Source organism: Neolamprologus multifasciatus, chromosome 17 (genome assembly GCF_963576455.1).
Source record: "Neolamprologus multifasciatus chromosome 17, fNeoMul1.2, whole genome shotgun sequence".
Lineage (NCBI taxonomy): Eukaryota > Metazoa > Chordata > Actinopteri > Cichliformes > Cichlidae > Neolamprologus > Neolamprologus multifasciatus.
Genome location: NC_140455.1, coordinates 27,565,714 through 27,577,875, shown reverse-complemented (window position 1 = coordinate 27,577,875; position 12,162 = coordinate 27,565,714). Strand labels below are relative to the sequence as shown.

At 39.1% G+C, this 12,162-nt stretch overlaps 2 protein-coding genes across 7 annotated transcripts in view; one reads left to right on the top strand and one right to left on the bottom strand.

The window, feature by feature from the left end:
* Positions 1–5,073, bottom strand: part of chchd3a (coiled-coil-helix-coiled-coil-helix domain containing 3a) — an 82,151-nt gene extending 77,078 nt beyond the window's left edge. For 2 of the 6 annotated variants that reach the window (XM_085137506.1, XM_085137510.1), the window contains exons 1-2: positions 4,820–5,073; positions 2,958–3,807 (exon numbers count right to left, since the gene is read on the bottom strand). In XM_085137506.1, coding sequence (XP_084993632.1) covers positions 2,958–3,807; positions 4,820–4,900 — 931 coding nt within the window. In that variant the 5' untranslated portion in view covers positions 4,901–5,073. The remainder of the gene's footprint in view (positions 1–2,957; positions 3,808–4,819) is intronic. The other 4 variants (XM_085137508.1, XM_085137507.1, XM_085137511.1 and 1 more) reach the window with 3 other exon arrangements.
* Positions 5,074–9,711: 4,638 nt separating this feature from the next.
* exoc4 (exocyst complex component 4) overlaps positions 9,712–12,162 on the top strand; it is a 135,029-nt gene continuing 132,578 nt past the window's right edge. The window contains exons 1-2 of the mRNA XM_085138404.1: positions 9,712–9,845; positions 10,688–10,877. Coding sequence (XP_084994530.1) covers positions 9,766–9,845; positions 10,688–10,877 — 270 coding nt within the window. The 5' untranslated portion in view covers positions 9,712–9,765. The remainder of the gene's footprint in view (positions 9,846–10,687; positions 10,878–12,162) is intronic.

Here is a 12,162-nt window from a genome sequence, read left to right as displayed (position 1 = left end):
TCTTCCATTTGCGCAACATCTCTAAAATTAGAAATATCCTGTCTCAGAGTGACGCTGAAAAACTAGTTCATGCATTTATTACTTCCAGGCTAGACTACTGCAATTCATTATTATCAGGATGTCCAAAAAACTCACTGAAAAGCCTTCAGTTAATCCAAAATGCTGCAGCAAGAGTACTGACAGGGACTAGAAAGAGAGAGCATATTTCTCCTGTTTTGGCTTCCCTTCATTGGCTTCCTGTTAAATCCAGAATTGAATTCAAAATCCTGCTCCTCACATACAAGGTCTTAAATAATCAGGCCCCATCTTATCTTAATGACCTTGTAGTACCATATCACCCTATTAGAGCACTTCGCTCTCGCTCTGCAGGCCTACTTGTTGTTCCTAGAGTATTTAAAAGTAGAATGGGAGGGAGAGCCTTCAGTTTTCAGGCCCCTCTTCTGTGGAACCAGCTTCCAGTTTGGATTCAGGAGACAGACACTATCTCTACTTTTAAGATTAGGCTTAAAACCTTCCTTTTTGCTAAAGCATATAGTTAGGGCTGGACCAGGTGACCCTGAATCCTCCCTTAGTTATGCTGCAATAGATGTAGGCTGCCGGGGGATTCCCATGATGCATTGAGTTTTTCCTTTCCAGTCACCTTTCTCACTCACTATGTATTAGCAGACCTCTCTGTATTGAATCGTATCTGTTATTAATCTCTGTCTCTCTTCCACAGCATGTCTTTATCCTGTCTTCCTTCTCTCACCCCAACCGGTCGCAGCAGATGGCCGCCCCTCCCTGAGCCTGGTTCTGCCGGAGGTTTCTTCCTGTTAAAAGGGAGTTTTTCCTTCCCACTGTCGCCAAAGTGCTTGCTCATAGGGGGTCATATGATTGTTGGGCTTTTCTCTGTATCTATGAAGCGCCTTGAGGCGACATTTGTTGTGATTTGGCGCTATATAAATAAAATTGAATTGAATTGAATTGAATTGAAATTTCTGATGAGGGTTCAGTGAACAGTAGATCAGTTGAAGTGCCAGGTGCATTTCTCAGATTCTGTTCCAGGTCTTTGCTGTTTCTTTTTCTATTTCTTGAGGACAAGAGTTACAGATACTGTTCATCTGCTACTTTTTTTTAGGCCAGCCTCTTTTATCCTCCATTGACAAGTTTCTTTGGGTTTTTTTATTATTTTGTTTGGTGGTGGTGGGGTTAAACCATACCATGCACGCAAAATCCAGTGTTATATTTGGTATCATTTGACGAATCATCTAAAGAAATGGGGAAAAGGTGCATTTCTTATGCTTGAAGGATTTATAGGTCAGTTGCTTAAAAAATATCCTGGAAAATGTATGGCTCCAAAAAGTCCAAACAGCAAAATGTAAAGAAACGAGGGGTGACTCAAGACTTTTGCGCGGTACTGTAAATGCCACTAAACCACAATAAACCCAAAAGACTGACAGTGGCAATTACACCTTGTCCATTCATGTTACTTATGTAGTTAAACAAAATTCTGTGTCATACCATGGAAGCCCAGTTGCAAAGTAAAGAAATGTAACACACATACACACTCTCCAACCACCTTCTTCCCTTAATGAGGCCTGGAGGTTTGTTGTGTGAAACTGCGGAGGTGTCGTTTTAATCACTGGAGTCAGTGTGGCGTGGCATAAGTTGGCCTTTTTTAATTACCTTACTGATTGAGCACAGTCAAGGATGGGGAAGCCTGCCCACACCCTGGATGCCAACCTCGAAAGAATCTGCACCTACGGCTCGTTCTGCTCTGCGTAATGAACAAGTAACATTCAAATGTCCTCCGCCACAAATGTCAAGGGATAAGGGCCGTGCGCCCACACTAGCAAGACAATAAGGGTAAAACTTTACTTTGAGTAAAAGAAAAGTGGAAAGAGTGTCAGCTTTTAGCTCCGTGTGTGAGACAGTACACACACATTTTTCATACTGTGAGCTTTAAGAAGCTATGTTACAATATGTTCACTAACATGTGACAATTTTCAGCAGTCTCTTGTTGCTGAACACGGAGGGCCTTGAAAGTTTTCTCTGCTAAAAAAAAGTCACAGATGATAGTGGTGAGAATGAACCAGAATACCAAAACATAGACGTGAAAAATGGTAGAGCAAAGGGAAACTGCATGATTATTCTCTGTGGCTTCTTAAAAGTTGACTAGGCGGTCCCTCTTTCAAATAAAGTGTCAATTGATCCATTATTAATATAGAAATATTAATAACAGCCACATGAGTAAAAAGCACGAGTTTAGCCTCACTATTTTACTTCCAAACTGCACGAAGGTAAAAGAGGTATTATGACAGCCTGAGCTTCACAGTGACGAGGCAGAATCATTGCCCACTAATTACAGCATCAATTTATTAGCATTAGTACAAGTTAGAATTAATCATTTCATTAACAGTTAGGGGATGGCAATGAATCACAATATGACCGAGGCTACTGTGGGGCCCATTTTTTAAATTAAGACTGATTACAATCTGCGTGAAAAGTTGGGAGGCAAAAAGCTTAAGGTGGCTTAAAGTAAACACCCACACAATAAACATCATTAAAATTCACTGTAGCTGGACAGCTGAGTCTCACACAGCCTTGGCTTTGCAGTTAAGCATACAGGTAAAGAGCGTCCCGTACATTTCATAATAAAATGAGTCACTCCCAAAAACAATTGATTTTTTTGTTTTGTTATAACTACACTTGCATCGGTTGTAAGAGGGAGAAGAATGAAGTTTGCGTTGCTGCTTCATAGGTCAAAAGATTACAACTGCATAAATCTATAAAGACTGGAACACGTGTCTGATCTTTGGATTAACTAGCTGTTTAAGTTATTAATCAAACCACATCAGCTTCCTTCTTCCTCACATTCTTTGGTCACTCTTGACATTGAGAATAATAGCATGCTTTTTATATTTATTTTTGTATTACCAGCAGTGATTTTTTTAAAGAAAATTGGAATAAAAACTCACCAACTGATGCGGCAGGATGTGGTGGGACTGGTTTGGACTTGGGCACTGGTTCAACTTTGGGCTGAGGAGGAGGAGGAGGGGCAACTGGTTCACAAGGAGCATTAAATTCAGGCAAGGGAGGTGCAACAAATGGCTTGCCAGGCTGTGGTGGCATGAAGTTGACGGACTCGAAAACAGAAGGGGAGGAGAGGGGTTCGGAGTCAGTAAGAGGGGGAGGAGAGGTGATCAGCTCAGTCTTGGCAGGAAAAGGGGGTGATAAAGGCTCAGCTACAGATGAAGGAGTAAAGGGTTCAGCCACATGTGGAGGAGCAAGAGGTTGAGCAAGTGGAAGGGAGGAAGCAGTGGATTCATTTTTAAGAGGTGATTGTTCACCTACGAGAGGAGGAGGAGGAGCAAGCGGGGCGACTACTTCCACTACAGCTGGAGCAGGGCAGGGGGAAGGAAGCAGGGGATCAGCAGGAGCAGAAACAGAGGCAGGAACAGGAGAATGTGTTGCTACAGGCTCAACAGCAGGAGCAACAACGTCAGCGGCAGCAACAGCAGCAGCTGGGGGAAATGAAGATGGGGGAACTATGTCAGCAATGATGGGTGCTGTTACCTTTTCTACAGGAGGTGGAGGTGGCGGTGCAGCCACAGACTCTGTGGCAGACTGAGGAGGAGCTGGAGGTGCAACAGATTCAACAAGAGGAGGAGGGGGAGGAGGAAAGGAGGTGATGGGCTCAAAGAGGGGAGGCACTGGCCGCTGAAGAGGAGAAGCTGGAGCTGCTGGGGGTGTTGGAGTGGTAGCAGGTTGTTGTTGTGTTGGAGGAGCTTCAGGTTCCTTCATGCGCTTAATGACATTTTCAGAAAGCTGCAAATGAGAGTGGAAGAAAAATTGAACACTTAGATGAAAAATTAAGATGATATCACAATAAAGGCATAAAGCTAGTGGGGGATAGCTCAGTAGGTAGAGTGGGCGCCCCATGATCGGAAAGTCAGGGGTTTGAGTGCACTGAAGGGCTACCCTGAGCAAGGTACCGTCCCTACACACTGCTCCCCGGGGGCCCAGTGGCTGCCCACTGCTTCACTGGGTGAATGGGTTAAATGCAGAGAGGAATTTCCCCACGGGGATCAATAAAGTATACATTAATACCACACTTTATTTATATATTTCACTCAAACACAATATAAAGTTAATAGAGTATTTAGTGGGAATTTTAGGGATATTTTATACTGTTGGGGTGGATAGACTGGCATGGGTTTTCCTGATTTTCAGTTTTCATACTCAGCGATTCAGTTTTCAGTACTGAAGTATAAATGGTATCAATCTTCTCATGCAGCCCTTGGTAAGATAAGAAATAAGTACATTCCTTAAATGCTTAACTATGTTGTTGCTGCTCGTATAGAAAGCTACACATTGTGTTTATTATTTTTAGATAAGCACCAAAATAGCACTAGTCTCGGCACGTTGGCTTAACAACTGAGTAATAATAGACAGAGCCACAGTCTGATCCGCTCTGCTCTATATTTATCACCGGCTGATCAGTGGTATTATTATCCACAACACAGCCATAAGTTTGCAGCCGACATGAGAGCACGAAGCAAGTGACATCAACATCCCGAAAAAGCCATAAAAAGTTTATTCAGACTAAATCTCAAAGCAACTGCAGGGGTTACTAACCACACATTTGCTTCTTCTATGCTTCATGAATGAATGAAAATAAAAAGTTTCCAGGCTGCCAGGACTCTGCGTCATTTGAGTCACGTAGCACTGTTGATAGCATAAGACTGCACTTCCACTTCAGAACGCTTTCGGATTACACAGCATTGGATTAAGGCAGCCATGTAACACAGGCTCAACTAAGGTCCATCATATCACTTACCCGTATGCCCTTCACCACCGTTACATTGTCGTTCTCGTCTGATTCAAATGACACGCGGCGGGTGCTGTTGTTTGCTCCCATAGTCAAACGGCAGCTCGTTAACAAATGTCAGTTATCTGTGTCACATGTAATAACACAAAAGTGCAATTTGCTTTTATTTTTGGACAGTTTACTTCAAGCCAGGTATAGATGGCTTCACTTTCTCCACTGCTTGGGATTCTTAGCGCTTCCTGAACTCGACGTATTTGAAGAACACGCGAGTTGATTGGACAGAAGCGTCATCCGGCCATGCAACAGCGACTTTCATTGGTTATTGATTTCACGTGGTAGCGCGGGATAGTGACGCGCAACACTGCCTGTCATAATTCCCTGTCAGTTGTGTCGCTGTTAATATTGTAACTGTAGTAGTGTTTATATATCTGGGACAACATACTGTCAGTAGTTGACAGCACAAAATTAGCGTCATATGGACCCTTTCTAATCGTACTAACCACTCAAAACACTTCAAGCTAGTACTGCAAATTCTGTAAAGACAAGGCCAGCATATGCAAATAACCATAACAGTACTTTTAACCCATAGAGGCAGCTTCTATAGCAAAGAGCAGTGTGTCATTATCTATAAGATGAATCATCATTAATTCTCAAATTTTGAACTACTGAATTATTGTGATTTACTGTGCATGATTATGTTCCACAGTTAATACAACAAAACATACCTTTCAACTTGTAATGTTTTTTGAAACATGGGGGTTTTTTTGGAGCCCTGAGTGTAAATGTGCCTTTTGGGTCGGTTTCTGTTGGTTAAATGTGCTGTAGGCTATAAATAAAATAGATGTGACTGTCAACACATAATATACAGATGTTTTTCATGGTGCATATTTTAAGGGGTGTTTTTTTTTTCATTTCTAAAAAAACACATGTATTTAACACAGTACAATTGGCTACATATTGAACTTAGAGGATAGAAACAAGCATAATCCTATTGCAATGGTATCGATCCAATACAAGTGCCAGGGTTGGTATTGATACTTTCGATAGTTGGATTGATCCGCCCACCTCTTCTACAAGCCCCATTTAAACATACATTCATACAGCCTTTAATTCTATACACTTTAAGTACTTTATTTACCTCTCACTCAAAGCTTAGAATTACAAATTAACCTAACATGTGTTTCTTTAACATAATCTCATAAATATTATTGTCTTTCCTTGATTTGTTTTGGACATCTTGTAAACAATCGTAGTATTTTTATAAATGTAGTTAATTTTCATTTTCCTTACGACTATTTGTTTTCTGAACATCCCCGAATAGACAGGGAAAACCTCAAAGTAGGCTAATTAGTTTCCATTAATGTAATAAAAGCAGTCAACATTTTCTCTTGAAGACTGTCATCCCACAGTTGAAAAAAGAGTACAACGGGGGCACCGGTTCATCTCGCTAGGTTGAGCATATGCTATAAGGTTAATTTTGAAATCCATCCGAAGGATGTGTTTCCATAGGTTTTCTCACAGTTTTCCTGTTTTCCCTCCACTGTCCTATCAAATAAAGATTAAAAAGAAAACACACAATCATTTCTAATTAGGTATTAGAAATCTAATTGTATTCTGGGGGTCATTTCAGACTTTAGAAACAAACAAAAGGTGTGTGTGTGTGTGTGTGTGTGTGTGTGTGTGTGTGTGTGTGTGTGTGTGTGTGTGTGTGTGTGTGTGTGTGTGTGTGCGCGCGCGTGTGTGTGTGTTTTAATCAGCTAGAATTAAAAATGCTGGAAATGCTGAAATGTCAAATTTTGGGTTCTAGGTGAGCATTTGATGCATAATGAAATCAACAGCTAGGGTTAATAAAAAAGTTTTTTATTATTATTATTCATTCACATGTTGTATAGCTCCTTTTTGACAAATACTACATATCATATCAATTTCAACAACTCATACAGCCTTGGAGAACATTACATTATAGCTGGAAATCTGATATGCCTCCAGAAGAGAGGATATTATGAGGAATGACAGCTCATAGGAATCCTCTAAACCTGATATATTATATACACACAATAACGCAATACAGTCTTTATAAATCTGTTTCCTGACGATTTTGGTGTTTTTGTGTCTTCTGGAATGCGTATGCCGCAGATGTACAAACATAAATCAATGAAAATCTGTTTGGGAATTCAAACGTGGCTGTGTATACTCTGATATTACTGTGAAATTTGATATACACAGAGGGTTCATTCAGCCCTTTTACACAAATAAACCTTGATCAAATACATTTTTTCTTAATATAAAACAATTTACCATAATGACAGACAGTATTACAAAGATCACACCCTGGAAAAGAAAGAACATATATATATAGCGGTAGGAAGATTTTTTTTAATGAATTACATCAAAGGGTATCAGTCGCTTCATATTATGAGGAATATCTTAAGACAGAATCACTTCACATCGGACTCTATGAAGTGGTTTTCCAACACTGAAAATAAAGGTTATTTGGTCAAGATTGGGATATGATTGGTATCTGGAGCTGTGAGGCATTTGGCATAAATCAACCCAGTGGATTTGACTTATTGTACCTACTTTAGTAGCTCCTATGGGTTTAAAATATATCACATAGCGAAATAACAGCTACCTTTTCGATCATCTTTGATTTGACTCAGTATTAGAATGTATTTAGTCTTGTCCATGCCCATGGAGGCATTTCTCACCACTACAACAAGCCTACTACAAGCACATTATTAATAAAGACTTACAATGTATAGCAGCACCCTTAAGGCGTGCTGTGGAGTGCCTCAGGTTATGTGGAAAGAAGTGCTTATAGAAACAGATTTAGCTGAATACAACATTTTCTTTTCCTGCCACAGCATTATTGTAGCAAGGAATAGTACCATTTCAATTGACTTTAATGCAGAGCAATAATGATCCTTGCTTATCTGGTTAATTTATTGTTAATAGCTCAGTCATTCACCATATGCAGCAGAATGAAAATGCAATGTCTATCATCCTTTTAGTTGTCTCATATGTTAATACCAGCTAGATGTAAACAGAATCTCCATAATTACCCACCTTGTTTTTTGCACCATTGCATTGGTTTATGCAATTATGTGAGCTAGTTAACATTTGTTGCTTTAAAATTCGCAGCGGTGCACCAAGATAATGGGCAATGTTGCTGTTATTGACTGAAAAACATGCTGCATCAAAGAGCAAATTTTCCCCTTACAAGATGAGCTCCAAAACACAAGGGCAATCCCAGCAACATATAAAGGTGAACACAAATAGAAAAGTTCGTGTTTCTTTATTCTTCTAACCTTTATATTATTGCTGCCTTTCCCCCCACAGTATTAATACTTTACCTTGACCTTATGATGTTTGAGTGGAGTTGGGGTTTCATCTTTATTCAATTTCTCTTTGTTTAATTTCTGCAGAGGTGAGTGGTCTGCTCAGAAAAGACCAGATGATTTGATGATGCAAAGCTCGTGTTTTGTTTGAAGATGAGAAATCTTGAAATTAATCATGAGGTGAAATATAGATTCAGTGTTTTCCTGTCCCACCCTCCTACACCTCCGCATTCCCATGGAAACAGGTAGCTAAAGAACCATCTTCTTCTTAATCACATAATAAGAGATGACATTTTGTTAGAAAATTCCAAGTTGTGTAATTGAGATGTGAAAATAAGCTTACTCTGTTCAACCAGCCTTCTAATCTTTGCGTTGAATTTTTCTCAGGATAATTAGTACAGCTATTATCATTCATTATCAGTGACTCATCTGGTAATTAGAATCCAAAAATGCAATTTAAATAGATACTGAGTCAAGGACATTATTATTTACTCACAAAAACAGTATGTTTCTGCTAAATAGCTTGTCTAGCTTGCATCATTTGGTGTTGCTTTAAGAACCACATACATGGATTGCGTGTTAAAAATCCAAAATTTGTTTTGGAAATGCTGTGGTATAATTTTTTTAAGTGATATCCAAGTCATATTTATTACACATTAGTGCATTAATGCAGCATTTAGAATGACCTTGTTGCACTTTTATTTGGTCAGGAAACCAGAGCAACTACTTAGCTTTTATTGAAAGAAAACAGCCTTGCTTCTGCATTACTGGCTAAATAAAACCCAGTAGATTACTTGATAGGCCTGATGGGGTAGGGGAAGAAGATTGGAAATTTCAATTTTTAACTTGGACCTGGGAAACTAGTCACCTTCAAAAGAAAAACAATGCTTCCTGCATGACACAGCAATTGCATTTTTCTTTTGTGAAGAAACACAAAGATCACACACAATGTTATCTTTTCAGTCCACCAGCACATCAATCAGGGTCCAAGCTTCTGGGGATCGACCTCCTTTTGCTTCAGGATCAATACACTTTCCCGGTCTCTTTGGTAAAGCAGAGATTGTCAAAGATACAGGGCAGGAGAGTCCTGCAAAATCCACTACTGTATGTTCTAAAAGGGGTCAGCTATTAACTCACTGACACTCGCTCTCTCGCACATTATTTCCTTTCCCAACCTTTCTTTATAGGTCTCAGGAGAATTGAGCTGAAAATGTTGCAGTGAGATTGTTTTCTTTTTTTTTTGTGCTAAAAAATGAGGAGAAAAAAAATTAAGCATACTATCATATAGTCCTCATCATCACCACACCACACAGTAACATAAACAGTGTCTCGAGATTTGATGAAGATTAGATTTGAGAAAGGATTATTACAAAGGTCATTATTGAATAGCTGGTCTTCAGTTGGAGTACTGAAGTAAACCCACTTCTTTTCTCAAAAATAATCAAGGCTTATTTTTATAACAGGTATTAATATAGTTCCGAATAAAAAAGGTTTCGCGTGCGATAAGAGAAGACAGAGGAACTGAGAAACACTTTTTAGGTTCAAACTACAACTCCCAGAATCGCTCGGTGTAGCCTCGCGGTTCTGTCTTCCTGTTTGAGTGCCGCAGCTGGAAAAATGGCAGCTGATACAGGGAGATACAGGAGTGCAGTTAGCAAAAACAAAGACCCTTCTGGTCTTCTCATCTCTGTCATTAGGTAAGACATGTTAAGTTTTTTTATATGTGCGCGTAAGACGTCAGAGACCCTTGAACTGTGCTTGCATTTGCTCTCAGATATGGCTTGACAGCTACCTTTAATGCTAAGGCTACATTGTAGCTAGCTACATCCTTCCTGTTTTGCTAAATAAATGGAGAGAGTTAAACCTCACCTATTTTATTTGAGTTAGTATATGGGCAAATCTTAATAGCAGTTATTTTGTTTTTTGCTTAATCCAAGATTCTTTTTAAATGTTACTTACGACTAAAGTTTATTCACCATTATTTGGAAAGCGGCTGTTTTCTTAATAAATATTGACGAGAAATTGAGAAACAATCGTGGCAAAGCAAGGTGCTGTTTATTAGTAGGCTGGCTTTTCTATATGTCTCTTACCATAAGTTGCTAATTGTTGTGAATTGACTTCACAACACTTTCTCTGCAGGTCATAACGAAGGAAAAAACATAAACATGATAAACGAGGCACACATCGCAATCGTCGTTGCAACCACCGTTGTTACACATGCAACACACTATTTTATCTATTCATTTTTATCCAATAGCGCCACAGTTTTGTAATACAGGACTCTGTGTTCTTTGTTTTATATATAGTTTTAGTCTTGCCTAAAAAAATGTATGAAAAGCACAAACGTAATTGCATATAACAAAATCCATACTCTTACTGATATATCATTAATTTTCCTTTTTTCAACTGTAATGGATATCAAATACAATTTCCATTTTTGAATTCAGGGATGCTTTTGTCTTCTCTTAAACAACAATGCTTCCCCCAGATTCCCTTTGTGGGTTAAAATATTTCTTCCTTGCCTTTTTATTTGATGCAGGACTCTATCCAGTAGCGATGATGTGCAGGACAGGGAGACGGAGAAGAGTCGTCTGGAGGAGGCTTTCGAGACGTGTGATCGGGATTTAGACGAGCTGATTGTTCAGCATTATGCCGAACTCACCACTGCCATCAGGACCTACCAGAGCATCACAGAGCGCATCACCAGCTCCCGCAACAAGATCAAACAGGTAAATTGGAGAGGGATGTACACAGACATAGACTCATGTTTTTTAAATTGACTTCAGAATGGTGGCACCAAGTTTTGTTATTAACAACAAAATATTGTTTTCATACATTTTCCTTTATCTCTTTATTCATTAAAACTACTTCTTATGTCAGTGTTATCTTTTTTTTTTTTTAACCTTTTTTGCAGTTTCCAAGACTAATATTGCCCACTTAACAGCATCTAGCTCAAGTCAGTATTCTTACAATCAGCAGAATGGTGTTAAATGCCTCAGTGCTGCTTTTTCTCAGGAGTAATCTAATGCAACCAAGATGTGTGGATATAGTCCTGTCTTTAAACTACTGAACTTTCATGGTCTTCATGTACCTGTTTAAGTTCTCTCCAGGTGCTGTAGTTTGCTCCTACAGTCCAAAGACACACATATTCATTTAATTTATGATTCTAAAATGCCCAAAGATGTGAATATGAGCATTACTTGTCTTTTTCTCTGTGGTATGATTTTTCTGCTTAAGTTTGGAAAAAAAAATCGCCATCTGTATTAAAACATCAAAAATTGATGTCAAGCACTTTCAAGAGCATGTCAAAGCAACACGTTCCCATATAAGTCTAACCGTATATTGTTGGCCATTCAAAACTCTAGCTGTGATGGTACAGTGTGATGACAAATTTCCCGAATGATACAGATGCATTTCAACAGCTAGCAGTTCAATATTCAGGCGACAGAAATGTTACAGTAAAATGTCCAGGATAGCCCTACTTTTCACAACTAGTGCATTTCTGCTACATTTTTTTGTAATGCTTAGATTAATTCCCTTGTCCACTTGAAAAGTCCTGAGGTTTCAGTGCAGTCAAGGTGTGGTCCTGGAAGTATGAGTGTGGCAACCCTCTGTAACAGCTTAATGAGCTGGTCCATATTATTGCTGGTCCATGTCATTCCCCACTATCATTGCTGTAGCAGTCATTGTGGGGAATCACTCTAGGGAATTAGTGTAGGTATTGTGATTGGGGAAATCACTGTACCAACAGCACAGAAACTCAGTTTCCCCGAACCTCCTATGGGCAGTAGCTGCCAGTGTGATCAGCTAGTGGAGATTCACCAAGAGTATAATGCAGAGAAAAATCACCTGTAGATTTGTAAAAATTGACATGCACACCAAGAGGACTCTGTATAATAAATAAATTGAGTTCAATTGTAATTATTTTAGTTTATTATTGCACGTTATTATACCTGTGCTTTGCCATTAAAAGTGTATTTAATGAAAATTTTCATGTATTCTAATTGCTGTATG